This window comes from Embiotoca jacksoni, unplaced genomic scaffold (assembly GCF_022577435.1).
Source record: "Embiotoca jacksoni isolate LCO1_2020_lvr unplaced genomic scaffold, fEmbJac1.0.p SCAF_2, whole genome shotgun sequence".
In the NCBI taxonomy this organism is placed as follows: Eukaryota; Metazoa; Chordata; class Actinopteri; family Embiotocidae; genus Embiotoca; species Embiotoca jacksoni.
In genome coordinates, this window is record NW_027185340.1 from 22,523,495 (window position 1) to 22,542,788 (window position 19,294).

General features: G+C 41.2%; 1 protein-coding gene across 1 annotated transcript; it reads right to left on the reverse strand.

Annotated features, from left to right (window-relative positions):
* Positions 1-256: 256 nt before the first annotated feature.
* On the reverse strand, positions 257-6,671 carry vtcn1 (V-set domain containing T cell activation inhibitor 1). The gene is made up of 5 exons (XM_069153669.1): positions 6,544-6,671; positions 5,083-5,147; positions 3,695-4,054; positions 2,383-2,634; positions 257-1,884 (listed from the first exon to the last, which is right to left on the reverse strand). The coding sequence occupies exons 1-5, from the start codon at positions 6,573-6,575 to the stop codon at positions 1,772-1,774; spliced, it is 822 nt and encodes a 273-aa protein (XP_069009770.1). The 5' UTR covers positions 6,576-6,671; the 3' UTR covers positions 257-1,771.
* Between the last annotated feature and the right edge of the window lie 12,623 nt (positions 6,672-19,294).

Here is a 19,294-nt window from a genome sequence, read left to right on the forward strand (position 1 = left end):
TAGCAAGGATGAACCGATTGAAGTTGTGATTTTCATAATGTACCTGAACGCAAACAGCTTTTAAATTGCTCGAGAGGCAGACGTTTTCTCACCGGAGCAGTCTTATGGCTTTTTATGGTTAATGATAATGCTATAATATCTATATTTTGAATCGGCTTGAGAAGAAGAAGATTCAATCAGGGCCGACTTATTATTTATTGTTTTTTATTTGTGTTACTGAATAGTTTTGTTGACATCACAAACAGCAAAAGGCCTATGTCATAAAAAACAAAAAAAACAAACCACATACTACTACTTTGTAACTGACAAAAGGCAGTAAAATGGACAATTTTGAGAAAAAATAATGTGGCATTGATACTAATTTACAATAGATAATAAAAAAATTATAAATATAAACTGCAGGCAAATACAGCCTACTTATTTAGCTTCAATTTCCCCACAACAGGGAAGACATGTAATTTTGTTTTATGCCATATAAAACCTCAATCTAATGGGAATTTAAATAAAGTTTACTGGAAAATAAACTTAATGGGGCCTTCAGATTACCAATGACACACAAACAGAAGACATAAGAAGAGAACATAAAAGTTTACTGCTAAATTATTTAAAAAAATACACCACAGATTTAAATACTCAACACATTCACACACCCCACTGTGAGAAATGAATAAACAGAGCAACGTCATCTTAAGACTTTACTCAAACTGCTTTTACTTATGTTGAATCATTACTTCTGACAAACACTGCAACACATGCTTCAACAAACTGCAGATATTTAAAGATGCTGTGAAGCAAATTCCATGATTTGCTTCTCAGTACATTATATACGTGTGAAATGAGTTGCTGAAAACATCTGCAAAGCTAGAAAACTATGTCACACTGAAATGTGGAGTTAGACCATTGAACAGTTTCTCATCCGTCTTCAGCTCAGGTTTTTATAGGCGGGGTTAAAAGCTAGCTTCAGTACGTCACCGAGCTACCCCACAGATGGTTTCTATAACCTTCTGCATGCCTCCTCCTCTCACACGGTGAAACACTATAAAAGCCTGCAGCTCATTTACATAAGAGGTCGTCCCACTGGACTTCAGTTCTACTCCTGCTGTAGTCAGATAGTTATTGTACATCAGCTGGCTGCTACAGGACGTCTCCCTCCACCTGCAAGTGAATCTTTCCTGGAAGCAAGAACCTCCAAAGCAGCACTGCATCGTTGTTTAAATGTCCTACTGATGAAGAAAGGAAAAAGAGGAGGATTGATTTCATGAAGAGCTAAAGGAGACTTTAGGATTAACACCAACAGACGCCTCTTCAGGGACCATTTCACGACAGATAGATCAGAATTCTGATTCTATTGTTTTCATAAAGCATGTTGCTCCGTCCACCAGAGAGACAGAGGACCAGTGGGACATCACGTATAAAGTCACCGAGAGGTTGGATGTCAGACGGACCGCTTAGTGTGGAAAAGAACTGCAGCCACAGGACTGTCTTACAGGACACTGAACACCTTACAGGGAGGGGGCGGAGCTTCAGCTCCTTCAGGACACGCCCCCCCAGTCTCAGAGCAGAGAAGACTGATGATTTTCTCACCATTTCAAACCTTAATTTAACAAACTTGTCGGTGTTTTTTTTCAATCAAATTTGGATGGGTAGTTAACAACCCATAACTGTGTGGTGTGATGAACTTAAAACTCAGTTTCATTTCTACTTTACAGCATCTTTAACAGCATGGGTGGAGTGTGTGTAGATATGTGTTTGTGTGTGTGTGTGGGTGGAATTAGGTTACATAATAGATGCAGAGGACAATGGTCATAATGTTCAGGTTAACTGAGGCAAGCAGGGTTGAAGCAACACTGAAGGTGAAGTATGACCTCCACAAAACACCAGTGCCTGAAAAATACAAACAGAAAGTTGTCATATTTTCTGTTTTATTTCAATTTTCATTTTGGTTTTTGTTTGTTTTCATCTGTTTATATCAGTAAAAAACAAATTACATATAGAAATTCCTGCTGGATGTCACTTAAAGGAGCATTTGACTGACTTGGTGATGCACTTCAATAAAGTTGAAGGACTCAGAGGAAGGAACATAAAAGAATGGTCAAAGAATATCTTCTGAATCTTAGTCCGTAATATAAATCCTACATTCAACTCAACAGTGTTGTTCAGGCTTTGTCAGAAATATGACGAGATAACACACTAATAAACAAATCTCACACTTTTGACATCTTATACAGATCCACAGAAGACAGCTATTTTAACAGGCTGGTTTGTACAACTTATTTGTCCAGAAATCAGCACATCATCTCATGACACACAATCAACATAAAGGCTTTAAAATGCAGAGAGATCATTATAAAGCTTTGATCTGGAGTAATCAAAAAAGAGTACCTGTTATAGTTGCCTCGGCGACAGCGATCACCAAGTTATTTTCAATCCTGCAGCTGTATGCCTCACTGACGTGGGCCGGCTGCAGCCTGCTGACGATGCTGAATATCCCCTCAGAGTCTTTGGTGAAACTCGTGCGTCCGTTCAAGACGCTCCCAGTTTGGTTCAGCCACGTCACGTTTGGTTTTGGGTACCACCTGCTTGCCTCTGCAGCCAGGGTGCCGTTGGATAATGTAAATGTGGGGGCTGAAAAGGCTAAAAAGTGGTGAGTAGAAATCATAAATACATGCTGTAATGTGAATCTGAAATGTCACATACAAGTTTTAAATTGTAAAACAAGCTTGTAAAGTCCCCAAAGGGTATTAAATTGAATGCTAAATGAGCCTGTGATGTAGTCTGAGTGTTTTAACCCAGAGAACTAATAATGTTCACTTTAACTACCCTGTTAAGCATTTTAAAATGGTTTCTAACACATTATAATGCAGTTATAAATGTTTATTAATATATTTATCAGCTACAATAATGCAAATTATCCTGGTTATAAACTGCTAATAAATACTAAAAAGGGATGATAAAAGTAAAGTGTTATCAGTTTTAGTTGAAAACCTGAAGAAATCTGAGGCACTCAAAAGAGTGATTAATTAAAAAGCCTTTAATCAGTCATGGCTGTTCAATCACAGTAAAAAAAAATGGAGAATGGAGGAATGGAGAACTTGATTTGTCTCCATTTTTGTAACTGTGCCTTTGTGTATTGATTCTCTTTGGATAACTGGGTCAGTTTAAATGTTACTTGCCATTTCATGTTTGAATGTATTTAAAACCATTTAGAGATTTTAGGATTTTTTTTTTAAAATTTTTATTAATATCCGCATTTGGTTTGTCGTCCTGACATTATGTTTCCTTGTGTCTTTACCTGCGCCCATGTACTGGGTGACAGTTCATTGGTGCATATTGGTCATGTGACCACTGACCAACAGACATTAGGAACAGCCCAAAGGCTGCTTATTTGTACCTGCCCTGATGAAGGCCTTAGAGGCTGAAGCACGTTGGCATGAGTTGTTTTTTTTTACTGTGACTGAATAGCCATGACTGATGAAAGGCTTTTTAATTCATCACCCTCTTGAGTACCTCAGATTTATTTAAGTTTTCACCTCAAACTGTTTGATCGCCAAACTGAAGAGCACCACAGGAACAACAATTCACACACCGGAGCAGCCCTCCATGCTGTCAGTTTGTAACAGTGTTATCCGTTTTCTCGGTGAGATTCCTTTTCAAAGTAAACACACGGTGAAACTGGAAGGACGAGTCCTCCTACCTGCTGTCCTGAGGTAGATGCGGACCGTCCCTCCGCCTTCCTCCGAGCTGATGCTGCAGGTGTACTCCCCTTCATCACTGCTCCTCACACTCCTCAGCAGCAGAGAGGCGTTCCCTCTGGCGACAGTCTCGGGGAAGAGCTTCGTTCTGCCTCTGAACTGTGAGGCCTGATCCCGCAGTTGCGGAGCTCCGTTCTCATACAGGTAAACCAGCCCCTTCAGCTCCTTCTTCTCCCAGCTCACCGACATCTCACTGAACACGTCTTCCACAGATGATGTGTGAAGGTAGCAGCTGAGAATCTCATCCTCGCCAAGGTTGGCGACGAGCTTTGTGTTGCTGCTCAGCGCCCCAGAAGAAGGCTCTGCGAGACGAGGCCACGGACAACACATCCAGATTATAGGCTTTAACATGAAGGTTTAGTTATTTGAGTCACATTTGTTTGTCTCTGACACTGAATGTGCCGAAACCTAACATTTTTAAATGACATTTAGTGGACATTTATTTGTTTTTTTGGCCCAAATCTAAAAAAAAAAATGTAAAGGATGTTATTGGAAAATTTTGCAAACAGTGCTCACTCCAGGCCCATAGAGAGATAAATAATCCAAAAATCTAAATTACAAACATATCTCTCACTATATGTAAAAAATAATTAGCTCCAGGGCTAATACGAGAATTAAGGTACCCAAATAAGTCAAATCAACCTCAAAGTTACAAAAATGTTAGGATAAAACTATAGTTTTGTTAATTTGTGCCTCAACAAGGAGACTTAAAAAAAAAAAAAAAACCCAAAAAACCTTTACAAGATCTGAATAACTGGACTGTCAAGATTTTTTTTCTACACAGCCAATGTGCAAAATAGAAGAAATTATTACGAACAATTCCTTCAAGGGAGAAATTGATTAAATTACACTTATAGGACTGCACTAAATTAATAGACCTAGAAAAATCCCTTTCACCTCTTCCAGCTCTTTCAGGGGAGAAATATATTCCATAATACACCTCTAAAAACATGGCATACTAAAAATGAACATCAGTCATACTCCAGGCAGTAAGAGGCAGAGATCTTTGTTAAAAAAAAAAATGAAAGCAACCCCTATTGATACAAACAAAATCAAGGAAGCAATACATACTCGTATGTATAACTATGAACATAATTTACTCAGATGTAAATTGAGTAACACTGGTCAATATTCCTGGAGCGCCACACAAAGCTCCACATGCTGCACAAACACGCTTTGAAACCCTCGGAGGTGTGTTGTCAGCCACCAGGATTAACCGCCTGTTGGTTTTGACAAACACAGCGTGTGCTGAACACACCCATGTGTCCCTGCAGGCCTGACAGAGCCTTCGCTACAGATAACAGGATGCACACAGATCTGTGGGTCTTACTCGACAAAGACAGGGACAGGATGAGGACGATGATGGCCGTGAACAGGCAGATGAGGGCGACCATGCTGCGCAGGAAGAGAAACACAAAATGCAAATTGTGAAGAAACAGATACTGATATTGCAGAGTAATGGTTCCTGTAACCAACATATTATCATATCATTATTCAGCACATTTGTACGTGAAAAGTATAGACATGTATGACCAGGATTGATGAAGGGAGGTCATGTGGTGGAGGTCATGTGACTAAAGTGATAAAGTCCAACTGGAGGTCAGGGGTGGTTGGATGGAACAAACACTTGGATGGCCGGTGTTGGAGTCCATGAGAGAGCAGAAGTCTACGTGGATTTATTAAAAGTAATTTCAGTAAGTTGCATACTGACGAGACATACTTATGAAATGTGCGCTAAATAACTTATTTCACATTATTTATGTAACATTACTTATCTGAACCCAAACCACAATCTTTTCCTAAACCTAGAGCACCTGACATTTCACACCTCGGCGATATAAACGTGACACTGATCACTGAGTGTATTTAATATGTTGACGTTCCATTGGGTTGTATTATTAGATCATTTACCAATGCGCCTATGAATGATGAGTGTTCTACACTCAAGATAAAGGTAGTTTTAAGTACTGAAGACACTTTTAGGTATTGTAGTCCAGTGGTTCCCAACCAAGGTTTGGGCCCGCTGCAAAAGGGTAGGGCGGCACGGTGGTGCAGTGGTTAGCACTGTCGCCTCACAGCAAAAAGGTTCTGGGTTCGAATCCGGTCCTGGGCCTTTCTGTGAGGAGTTTGCATGTTCTCCCTGTGCTTGCGTGGGTTTTCTCCAGCTTCCTCCCATCATCCAAAAACATGCACCTCAGGACTGTGCTGACAGGTCACCATTTTAAATGAGAATTGGTTCTCAATTGATATTACCTGGTTAAATAAAGGTCAAATAAAATGTCCCAAGATAAATCTATGGGGTCCTGAGATGATTAATGGGGGAGGATAAACAACCTATTTCAGAAATTGGAATTTTTGTTTTTGTTTTTGACTCCTCTCAATTCTCTGTCCTTCTTGTAAAAAAAATAAATTAAAACAAATTTGGTGCTCCAACAGTTCTTTACATAAATCTATCTTAGTTGTTTAGAATCTGCTACAACTGCATGCTTTTTTTGTAAAAACAAGTCAAAAAAGTTGAGAACAACTGGTTTAATTTTCAACATTACAGTTTATGGTATTTTATAATCTGACATCTAAAAGTAAAAAGCAAATTTAATCTGTTGAGTAACGTAGAGTAAAAACTATAATATTTCAATTTGAAATGTAGTAAAAGTATAAAGTGGCATACTACTTAAGAGCAGTACAAATAATTTAAAATCACACCTTTTGCAAATCTACTTATTAACTTTCCAAAATATTTCTTAACGTAATGACCAGCATCACAGAAAACAGTCAGACCTGATGACCGCACCTGTAGAAGATGATTTGTCCGAGGGAAGCCATGACTCCGACCTCTCGAGGAAAAACAAAGGATAATATCCTCCTGCTTAAGTCATATCAGTCCTCCTAATATCCACCTTTTCTCCAGAGATAATGCCCACACATATTCAGCTGCTTGTCAGACTTCTTCAGCCTGAGCAGAATGATGTTTTGCGTATTCGGCCTCCCTCGCAGCACTTTAAACACCATGAGTAAATATTACTTTTGAGGTGTGTGCTTTGTATTTGTGGACATGTCGTCACGGCAGCTTATTTTTTCTTATCAAAATAAAAGTTCCTGCTACTACTTCACAAGAAAAACGGGGTGCTGATTCAGCAGTTTTCTCCACACAATGCTTCAGTAATGATTGATACCCTGTAAACAATTGAAAAAGGGATGTTTTAAGTGCAACTATGGCAAAGAATAGGTTATTTGTATGTAGTATTAGCTGCTGTTGAATTTTCTGACAACAAATCTATGTACATTAAAACAAAAGACTGACAAGTAACCTAGGTTTGGTAATTTACAAAAGGTGGGGTAAATGTCAGTTGGTCAAGCAGGAAAAGACCCAGCATGTGTTTGATGCTTAAACGCTTCCCCAAAATGGTGGAAATTGTTGTATCTCAAATTGTTGTCCCCAATTGTTTTCCCCGAGTCCGTTGATAGAAGCAGTCTTTAGGCATTTACCGGTCTTAGTTGATTTTTATTAAGCGTAGTTTACAAGATATCTTGGAGAGCCCAACATCAACCTGAGGTCTCTTTGTTGGATTCTGACTTCCCCCTTTCCGGCACATACACTTATACTATAGGAAGAGGTGTTACCTACAGTGAGTCGGGAACATTTGCATAGTATGTTTGTCTCAGTACTTTTCCACTGTCCTCCGTTTGAACCACATCCCCCTTTTGATCTGATAGTGAGTTGCACCCCACTGTGACCCCAATGTGATAAGTTCCTGCATAAGCAACGTGTTCTACAATGCTTACAGTCAGTATGTATTTTGTGCTTCTGTGCTAGGATATGTTTACAACAATACAACACATATATATATATCATATTACTTACATATAGGTCGTACCATCACTACCAATCTTAAGGTGTAGACAAAAGGCTGTGTATGTAAATGAGAGTGATACTGCTTGGCCAAACCAAAAGGTCACAGTAGGAGGTCTGCAACCTGTGGGGTCACATACTGTTGTTCTTTGAGGCATTATCAGACGGCTGTCTGGAGGATTCCAGGGGGTGAAGGAAGACAACCCCCACCTCCACCAACCAACAAAGAATACATCAATACACATGACTTTTAGGTGGAAGACAACCCAAATTATATTGTATTAGCGTACAACATATGAGCCCTCATATGCACTAAGCAGATCTATATTCCACAATCCCCCTTTTGATCTCAATTTAAGAGATCACCATTTTGACAGGTATTATTAACCACAAAAATACAAAAAATGCTAAGCTAGATGACATTCACAACTATTACATACGACCTGATATCTTTTTCTCTGTCTGTGTTCTTCGGGTGAACTGTACCCGGCGTGGTTGTTCCCTTTTTCGTCTGATGAGTGCCCTTGTCTAGTTATGGTGCTCCTCTGGTCCCAATGGCACACCTGAAACCTCTGTCTCCCATATTATGACACATACTACACCTGCAGAGATGAGTCCCAAGGCCATCTCCAGTCACCCCAGAGGCTGGTTCTCTTGTTCATCTTAATTTGTCAACAGAATTATTGCATCAATTAACAGCACAGGTATCAATAGCCAAGCAAAACATAAATTTATATATGTGGATCATCAACTTGCAATCTTCTAGTGACGTGGCAGACACTTGATGCAAACGAGCCCTCCCTCGTTCGAGTCGGCTGTCTTCTTGCTTCGGATACCGAGAGTAGACTGTCTCGGTATCTAAACGTTGAGGGGATTATTCTGCCCCTTTTGATGCGATGTCTTCAGGCCCAGCCGGGCTCGAGGTGTTTGTGGCGACGTCGGTGCTCGCCTCTTCCAGGGTCCACTGCGGTTCCAGTGCTGGCTTTGTCCTCTACTTCTACTCGTCGTACGCATTCATGTACCAGTCCTTCTCCTATTCTGTCTGCCATGTTGATTCCTTCCTGTGTGAACACCAGATTTGGTGCTTCCAGACTTTTGAGAGTCGCTGTTGTCTCAGTGATGTCATGGTAGAAGTCTGTGAGTTCACATATGCCACTATGCTGTGTGATGTTAGGATGTGTAGTGGGTGTCCCATGACTATGTGCGCGCATTTTGTAATGAGTTTGGCTACTCCTGCTGCATGTCTTGTGCATGATGGATGCCTTTTTTTTCATTGGATCCAGCATGACACTTAAATATGTCAATATTGTCCTATCACCTCCTTTTTTCTGAAACAACACACCATTTACAACTGTGTTTGTTTCAGAAACATCCAAATAAAAGAGTAGAGTGTAGTCCGCCAATGCCAGCTCGGACGAGTTGGCTAATAATTGTTTAAGTGTAATGAATGCCTGTTCGGCCGTGATCGTCCATTTTAGCGGCCCAGTGAGATTATATATGCCCACCTCTCTCACCATGTTACGTAAGCTCTGGGTGAGGCATGTGAAATCGGGTATATAGTGTCTACTATATCCGATCAGGCCCAGAAACGAGAGCATGGTTTTGACTGTCAGTGACTTTGTGTGGTGCAGGATTGATGTTCGGTGTGCAGGTGTGATATTAATCGACCCAAAAATGACACCTGCTGTCGTGCAACTTGTAGTTTGTTTTTACTAACCTTAAACTCGTGTGTAAAGAGATGCAACAGGAGTGTCCGTGTGTCAGTGAGGCAATCCTCCGCTGTGTCAGAGGCCAGTAATAGGTCGTCCACGTACTGTATGAGTGTGGTGCATGGGGGTGTCTGTTCTCTGTAGCATCTAGTATCACTTCTCTGTAGCATCTAGTGTCACACTTACGTACATCAACACCTTCCTGTTTCACACTTGTGTATATCAACACCTTCCTGTCCCCCCCTTTCTCTGAAACAGCACACCATTTGCTGTCTGGGCTGTTTCAGAAACATCCAGATATAATGGAACTTTGTAGTCAGGGACAGCAAGATCAGAAACAGTGCTAAGAGCGTTTTTGAGTGATATAAACACCATTGCCGCTTGCGCGGTCCAGAATAAGGCGGCAGTAAGGTTCCTCATAGTCTTTTGCTCATTATCTTTTCTTTTATTTATTTTATATTGTGGTTCTATTATTATTTATCTACTTATTCTAATCCGCCCTTCTACTTCTGGTGTGACTAGCGCTCTCCTATACTACACTGTCTTTGGGCCCCTTTAAATTTTAACTTTTACGTCTTAAAACTCAGTATTCTCTTATTTTCTTTGATCTATCTTATCCTTAACTTTGATCTCTTAACTTCGTTCTATCTTTTCTATTAACTCAGCTCTAACTAATCTCATATTATTTTAAGTTGATTTATTTTACTTTATCTTATCCAATCAAACAACTATTCTTCTGAGACAGTTACTGTTTCAGAAGTTGAATTGCTGGTTCATCAGACTTCCTGTTTGATTGTTTAACGCATTTTTCTACATCACCGCCCCCTTTTGTCCCCTGTAGCATTCTGTTGTTAGCGTCTCTTAGCAGTGATCACCTGACAGGTATGAAAGGAGTTGGAGTTGGTGGAGTCTGTTGAGGTCAGCCAACTGTTTCTGACACCCAGATTGTCCGTGCCTCCCGTACTTGTGCCACCGGATCCGTCTCGGTGTTTTACTGCCTCTTGTCATGATTTCAGTGTCTTTTCTTTTTTTATTGGTCTTTATTTTGATGCCTGTTGCTTGTGGTTGCTCCGAGGAGGAGTGTTTGTCTCTGTCCTCACTCTCTCTGTTCACTTCTTGCGGTGCAGACATGGTGCTGGTCTGCTGTATTGCCTCCTTTGCTCTCAGGGTGTCTTGACTGTGTTGTCGCAGAGTTTCATCTTCCTCTGCACTGGTAGAGTCCTCCTGCTTCCCTCTCTGGCTACCACCCAAACCCTCTCAATCTGTCCGTGATCTTTGCATCTTATAATATCTCTTGTTTTTACTGTGGGTTTGTTTGATTTTCCCACCTTTGGGCTCTCACGGGGCTGTGATGCAGATTTTGCTGTCTCTAACCTAATTTTCTCCCTTACTCTCCCCGTTGTTTTGTGTCCTTTTTACTTATCAGTAGCTTTTGCGTCTGGCGTCATCTAATTGGAATTTTAAAAGCTGAGCCTGTGCCTGTCTCAGCTCCTCCTCCTGTTGCTTTTTCCTCTGTTATCTCTATGCTATCACTTATCTTAGGTTATTCTTGTTTATTCATGTATTTTCTTCAATTTTTAACCCATATTTGTTTGTTTCTCTCTTTTTTCTTTTAATTGGCTTTCTTAACCATATTGTTTCTCTATCTTTTTTTTTTATTATTTCGTTTTTTTAACTATCACTTTTATTAATTGTTCCCGTTCTTTTATTTATATATTGTTATGTTCTGGATTATTCTAGTCATTTGTCTGTCTCCGTTGTTCTAAGTTTTTAGCGCGATCTTTCAGCGTTAGTTTTACTGTGTTCTGATTTTATTTTTTGCTTACTTCAATTTTTGTTATTTCTGACTGAGATTCTGCCTCTGTTTATGTTATCCTTCTCTCTCAGTAATTTTGTTCATCTAGTCCTTTCTTCACCTGCTCTTTCCGTTTACTCTCCCACAATTGCTGTGTGGCTCCGCCTACTAATGCCATATTATGCAAACTTCTTCTGTCTTATCTTTTCCTTTTTATCGCCTGCTGCAGTACCCATTCCTGCCAGCACCAGCTGCATCTGGTACTCATAGGGTCCCCAGCCACTGTTGTCCATCTCACCCTCAAATTCTCCCTCCATTTTGTACTTCCTTTGTCTTTCTATTGCTACCCTTCCCCCATGCCTTTCCTGGCGTGTGCTCCACTTACTTACTTTTATTTCTGAGAGAATCACTGCTCTCCCAGTATTATACTTACAGCTCTATTTAACACTATTTCTGAGAGAATCACTGCTCTCCCAGTATTAAAGCTACAGGTCTATTTAACCCTATTTCTGAGAGAATCACCGCTCTCCCAGTATTATACTTACAGCTCTATTTAACACTATTTCTGAGAGACGCCGCTCTCCCAGTATTAAAACTACAGCTTTATTTAACGTTATTTCTAAGAGATTCGCTCTCTGAGCTTCGCTACTGCTCTATTTAGCTCTATTTTTGAGAGATTTACTCCCCGGGCATCTCAACCACTCTATTTTTGAGAGATTTACTCCCCGGGCATTTCAACCACTCTATTTTTGAAAGTCGCCGTTCTCTGAGTATTATATTTTACAACTCTTTTTAACTCTCTTGTTCAGATTCACGCTTCCCGGGTCTTCCAACCCACAGAATTCGGGGGGTTCCTGAAATCCCCCCCGGGCCTCTAACCCAGCGCTTGCCAAGGCCTCGTCAGACCCTGGTAGGGTCCGCCACCACCAGGACTTAATTCGGGGGCTTCCTTACTTCCCCCGGGCCTTTCACCCAGCTTTACCAGTGCCCCGTCAGGCCCTGGTTTGGTCCGCCACGACCTGGACTTTACTCGCTTCTCTTCCCGAGAGATTCCGCTCTCCACAACTTTATTTAGCCTTTTTAGCGATTCAGTTTACACAGATTCACAGAGACTTTTTTAGTAGTAGTCAATCGCAGAAATTCAGTTTAAACTCGGTTTTCTGCTTACCTTCGTGCGGTCGACCTGGTCTCTGAGTGCCTGTGCTTCACTGAATCAGGTCCGAATATGCCTCTATCCCGGACGAGCCCCCAAATTGTTGTATCTCAAATTGTTGTCCCCAATTGTTTTCCCCGAGTCCGTTGATAGAAGCAGTCTTTAGGCATTTACCGGTCTTAGTTGATTTTTATTAAGCGTAGTTTACAAGATATCTTGGAGAGCCCAACATCAACCTGAGGTCTCTTTGTTGGATTCTGACTTCCCCCTTTCCGGCACATACACTTATACTATAGGAAGAGGTGTTACCTACAGTGAGTCGGGAACATTTGCATAGTATGTTTGTCTCAGTACTTTTCCACTGTCCTCCGTTTGAACCACATCCCCCTTTTGATCTGATAGTGAGTTGCACCCCACTGTGACCCCAATGTGATAAGTTCCTGCATAAGCAACGTGTTCTACAATGCTTACAGTCAGTATGTATTTTGTGCTTCTGTGCTAGGATATGTTTACAACAATACAACACATATATATATATCATATTACTTACATATAGGTCGTACCATCACTACCAATCTTAAGGTGTAGACAAAAGGCTGTGTATGTAAATGAGAGTGATACTGCTTGGCCAAACCAAAAGGTCACAGTAGGAGGTCTGCAACCTGTGGGGTCACATACTGTTGTTCTTTGAGGCATTATCAGACGGCTGTCTGGAGGATTCCAGGGGGTGAAGGAAGACAACCCCCACCTCCACCAACCAACAAAGAATACATCAATACACATGACTTTTAGGTGGAAGACAACCCAAATTATATTGTATTAGCGTACAACATATGAGCCCTCATATGCACTAAGCAGATCTATATTCCACAATCCCCCTTTTGATCTCAATTTAAGAGATCACCATTTTGACAGGTATTATTAACCACAAAAATACAAAAAATGCTAAGCTAGATGACATTCACAACTATTACATACGACCTGATATCTTTTTCTCTGTCTGTGTTCTTCGGGTGAACTGTACCCGGCGTGGTTGTTCCCTTTTTCGTCTGATGAGTGCCCTTGTCTAGTTATGGTGCTCCTCTGGTCCCAATGGCACACCTGAAACCTCTGTCTCCCATATTATGACACATACTACACCTGCAGAGATGAGTCCCAAGGCCATCTCCAGTCACCCCAGAGGCTGGTTCTCTTGTTCATCTTAATTTGTCAACAGAATTATTGCATCAATTAACAGCACAGGTATCAATAGCCAAGCAAAACATAAATTTATATATGTGGATCATCAACTTGCAATCTTCTAGTGACGTGGCAGACACTTGATGCAAACGAGCCCTCCCTCGTTCGAGTCGGCTGTCTTCTTGCTTCGGATACCGAGAGTAGACTGTCTCGGTATCTAAACGTTGAGGGGATTATTCTGCCCCTTTTGATGCGATGTCTTCAGGCCCAGCCGGGCTCGAGGTGTTTGTGGCGACGTCGGTGCTCGCCTCTTCCAGGGTCCACTGCGGTTCCAGTGCTGGCTTTGTCCTCTACTTCTACTCGTCGTACGCATTCATGTACCAGTCCTTCTCCTATTCTGTCTGCCATGTTGATTCCTTCCTGTGTGAACACCAGATTTGGTGCTTCCAGACTTTTGAGAGTCGCTGTTGTCTCAGTGATGTCATGGTAGAAGTCTGTGAGTTCACATATGCCACTATGCTGTGTGATGTTAGGATGTGTAGTGGGTGTCCCATGACTATGTGCGCGCATTTTGTAATGAGTTTGGCTACTCCTGCTGCATGTCTTGTGCATGATGGATGCCTTTTTTTTCATTGGATCCAGCATGACACTTAAATATGTCAATATTGTCCTATCACCTCCTTTTTTCTGAAACAACACACCATTTACAACTGTGTTTGTTTCAGAAACATCCAAATAAAAGAGTAGAGTGTAGTCCGCCAATGCCAGCTCGGACGAGTTGGCTAATAATTGTTTAAGTGTAATGAATGCCTGTTCGGCCGTGATCGTCCATTTTAGCGGCCCAGTGAGATTATATATGCCCACCTCTCTCACCATGTTACGTAAGCTCTGGGTGAGGCATGTGAAATCGGGTATATAGTGTCTACTATATCCGATCAGGCCCAGAAACGAGAGCATGGTTTTGACTGTCAGTGACTTTGTGTGGTGCAGGATTGATGTTCGGTGTGCAGGTGTGATATTAATCGACCCAAAAATGACACCTGCTGTCGTGCAACTTGTAGTTTGTTTTTACTAACCTTAAACTCGTGTGTAAAGAGATGCAACAGGAGTGTCCGTGTGTCAGTGAGGCAATCCTCCGCTGTGTCAGAGGCCAGTAATAGGTCGTCCACGTACTGTATGAGTGTGGTGCATGGGGGTGTCTGTTCTCTGTAGCATCTAGTATCACTTCTCTGTAGCATCTAGTGTCACACTTACGTACATCAACACCTTCCTGTTTCACACTTGTGTATATCAACACCTTCCTGTCCCCCCCTTTCTCTGAAACAGCACACCATTTGCTGTCTGGGCTGTTTCAGAAACATCCAGATATAATGGAACTTTGTAGTCAGGGACAGCAAGATCAGAAACAGTGCTAAGAGCGTTTTTGAGTGATATAAACACCATTGCCGCTTGCGCGGTCCAGAATAAGGCGGCAGTAAGGTTCCTCATAGTCTTTTGCTCATTATCTTTTCTTTTATTTATTTTATATTGTGGTTCTATTATTATTTATCTACTTATTCTAATCCGCCCTTCTACTTCTGGTGTGACTAGCGCTCTCCTATACTACACTGTCTTTGGGCCCCTTTAAATTTTAACTTTTACGTCTTAAAACTCAGTATTCTCTTATTTTCTTTGATCTATCTTATCCTTAACTTTGATCTCTTAACTTCGTTCTATCTTTTCTATTAACTCAGCTCTAACTAATCTCATATTATTTTAAGTTGATTTATTTTACTTTATCTTATCCAATCAAACAACTATTCTTCTGAGACAGTTACTGTTTCAGAAGTTGAATTGCTGGTTCATCAGACTTCCTGTTTGATTGTTTAACGCATTTTTCTACATCACCGCCCCCTTTTGTCCCCTGTAGCATTCTGTTGTTAGCGTCTCTTAGCAGTGATCACCTGACAGGTATGAAAGGAGTTGGAGTTGGTGGAGTCTGTTGAGGTCAGCCAACTGTTTCTGACACCCAGATTGTCCGTGCCTCCCGTACTTGTGCCACCGGATCCGTCTCGGTGTTTTACTGCCTCTTGTCATGATTTCAGTGTCTTTTCTTTTTTTATTGGTCTTTATTTTGATGCCTGTTGCTTGTGGTTGCTCCGAGGAGGAGTGTTTGTCTCTGTCTTCACTCTCTCTGTTCACTTCTTGCGGTGCAGACATGGTGCTGGTCTGCTGTATTGCCTCCTTTGCTCTCAGGGTGTCTTGACTGTGTTGTCGCAGAGTTTCATCTTCCTCTGCACTGGTAGAGTCCTCCTGCTTCCCTCTCTGGCTACCACCCAAACCCTCTCAATCTGTCCGTGATCTTTGCATCTTATAATATCTCTTGTTTTTACTGTGGGTTTGTTTGATTTTCCCACCTTTGGGCTCTCACTGGGCTGTGATGCAGATTTTGCTGTCTCTAACCTAATTTTCTCCCTTACTCTCCCCGTTGTTTTGTGTCCTTTTTACTTATCAGTAGCTTTTGCGTCTGGCGTCATCTAATTGGAATTTTAAAAGCTGAGCCTGTGCCTGTCTCAGCTCCTCCTCCTGTTGCTTTTTCCTCTGTTATCTCTATGCTATCACTTATCTTAGGTTATTCTTGTTTATTCATGTATTTTCTTCAATTTTTAACCCATATTTGTTTGTTTCTCTCTTTTTTCTTTTAATTGGCTTTCTTAACCATATTGTTTCTCTATCTTTTTTTTTTATTATTTCGTTTTTTTAACTATCACTTTTATTAATTGTTCCCGTTCTTTTATTTATATATTGTTATGTTCTGGATTATTCTAGTCATTTGTCTGTCTCCGTTGTTCTAAGTTTTTAGCGCGATCTTTCAGCGTTAGTTTTACTGTGTTCTGATTTTATTTTTTGCTTACTTCAATTTTTGTTATTTCTGACTGAGATTCTGCCTCTGTTTATGTTATCCTTCTCTCTCAGTAATTTTGTTCATCTAGTCCTTTCTTCACCTGCTCTTTCCGTTTACTCTCCCACAATTGCTGTGTGGCTCCGCCTACTAATGCCATATTATGCAAACTTCTTCTGTCTTATCTTTTCCTTTTTATCGCCTGCTGCAGTACCCATTCCTGCCAGCACCAGCTGCATCTGGTACTCATAGGGTCCCCAGCCACTGTTGTCCATCTCACCCTCAAATTCTCCCTCCATTTTGTACTTCCTTTGTCTTTCTATTGCTACCCTTCCCCCATGCCTTTCCTGGCGTGTGCTCCACTTACTTACTTTTATTTCTGAGAGAATCACTGCTCTCCCAGTATTATACTTACAGCTCTATTTAACACTATTTCTGAGAGAATCACTGCTCTCCCAGTATTAAAGCTACAGGTCTATTTAACCCTATTTCTGAGAGAATCACCGCTCTCCCAGTATTATACTTACAGCTCTATTTAACACTATTTCTGAGAGACGCCGCTCTCCCAGTATTAAAACTACAGCTTTATTTAACGTTATTTCTAAGAGATTCGCTCTCTGAGCTTCGCTACTGCTCTATTTAGCTCTATTTTTGAGAGATTTACTCCCCGGGCATCTCAACCACTCTATTTTTGAGAGATTTACTCCCCGGGCATTTCAACCACTCTATTTTTGAAAGTCGCCGTTCTCTGAGTATTATATTTTACAACTCTTTTTAACTCTCTTGTTCAGATTCACGCTTCCCGGGTCTTCCAACCCACAGAATTCGGGGGGTTCCTGAAATCCCCCCCGGGCCTCTAACCCAGCGCTTGCCAAGGCCTCGTCAGACCCTGGTAGGGTCCGCCACCACCAGGACTTAATTCGGGGGCTTCCTTACTTCCCCCGGGCCTTTCACCCAGCTTTACCAGTGCCCCGTCAGGCCCTGGTTTGGTCCGCCACGACCTGGACTTTACTCGCTTCTCTTCCCGAGAGATTCCGCTCTCCACAACTTTATTTAGCCTTTTTAGCGATTCAGTTTACACAGATTCACAGAGACTTTTTTAGTAGTAGTCAATCGCAGAAATTCAGTTTAAACTCGGTTTTCTGCTTACCTTCGTGCGGTCGACCTGGTCTCTGAGTGCCTGTGCTTCACTGAATCAGGTCCGAATATGCCTCTATCCCGGACGAGCCCCCAAATTGTTGTATCTCAAATTGTTGTCCCCAATTGTTTTCCCCGAGTCCGTTGATAGAAGCAGTCTTTAGGCATTTACCGGTCTTAGTTGATTTTTATTAAGCGTAGTTTACAAGATATCTTGGAGAGCCCAACATCAACCTGAGGTCTCTTTGTTGGATTCTGACTTCCCCCTTTCCGGCACATACACTTATACTATAGGAAGAGGTGTTACCTACAGTGAGTCGGGAACATTTGCATAGTATGTTTGTCTCAGTACTTTTCCACTGTCCTCCGTTTGAACCACATCCCCCTTTTGATCTGATAGTGAGTTGCACCCCACTGTGACCCCAATGTGATAAGTTCCTGCATAAGCAACGTGTTCTACAATGCTTACAGTCAGTATGTATTTTGTGCTTCTGTGCTAGGATATGTTTACAACAATACAACACATATATATATATCATATTACTTACATATAGGTCGTACCATCACTACCAATCTTAAGGTGTAGACAAAAGGCTGTGTATGTAAATGAGAGTGATACTGCTTGGCCAAACCAAAAGGTCACAGTAGGAGGTCTGCAACCTGTGGGGTCACATACTGTTGTTCTTTGAGGCATTATCAGACGGCTGTCTGGAGGATTCCAGGGGGTGAAGGAAGACAACCCCCACCTCCACCAACCAACAAAGAATACATCAATACACATGACTTTTAGGTGGAAGACAACCCAAATTATATTGTATTAGCGTACAACATATGAGCCCTCATATGCACTAAGCAGATCTATATTCCACAAAATCTATTTAGATAATCTTTTTGGGGGGAGAGTCACAGTTACACGAGGTAGAGGGCCCAAACATGACACAGGAAGCTGAGTTTCAAGCAAATTTGCAAGTTTTACTTGCTGTTCTGCAGGTTTCAGGCAAACAAAACACAGGGAGCAGGCGAAAAGGCAAAAAGTCAGGAACTGGTAAAGTTATACATGAGGAGTGTTATGAACTCAGGGAGGAATGAAGACGTGACAATCTGGCGACTGAAAGAGAGAGAAGCAAAAGTTAAAACACAGACGCCAACGATGGGCTAACAAGACGCAGGTGAGCACGAGAACTGGAGGGAAAAAACACACGGCGGGAAGGAAAGCCCACAAAAGGAGGATTGATTTAAAAATAAAAGTGGAAACCCAACAGTAAAAGGAAGAACCATACAGAGGAGTATATCTGTTCAGTGACACAGCATACTATAAATACAAACTGTTATAGAACCTGATATACTAAAATTAAAGATGTAAAACAACATGGATAATACGTCGATTGAAGGCATTCACTGGCCAATATTTAGTATTTCACAAAAGACCGCCTGCACCAATCTTCTTGTATTAGCTCACCTTAGATTAGACTACAATAGTTGTAGCTTTATTTCACCTGAGATGTCATAGTAAATGAAACAGGACGTCATATGCTCTAAAAATGTTATCAAACGATCAGATAGAGTGTATTTTCATTTATATATGAAATATGATATTTGAAACTACTGCAGGGTTGAGGACAGTCTGGCTTAACCAGCAATTCCCAGACGTTGTCAATAGAGAGAAATGAAACATTTGAAACATCATGTGAGTGAGACCACTGAAAAATTCTACCAGCCTCAAATCTGCATGAGAACCTGAAGTTTTTAATTTCAGTTTTTATTGGAGTTTCTCAACTGACGCATGACAAAAAAAACACAAGTTAAGTTCCTGTAAATCTTCTGCTGTGATAGACATT

Excerpts from the sequence above, each read along its gene's own strand:
- vtcn1 (XM_069153669.1), bottom strand. The coding sequence starts at position 6,575 with ATGGCTTCCCTCGGACAAATCATCTTCTACAG. Across the intron at positions 5,148-6,543 it reads GGACAAATCATCTTCTACAG|CATGGTCGCCCTCATCTGCC; the intron begins GTGCGGTCATCA and ends CTTCCTGCGCAG. Across the intron at positions 4,055-5,082 it reads CCTGTCCCTGTCTTTGTCGA|AGCCTTCTTCTGGGGCGCTG; the intron begins GTAAGACCCACA and ends CTCGTCTCGCAG.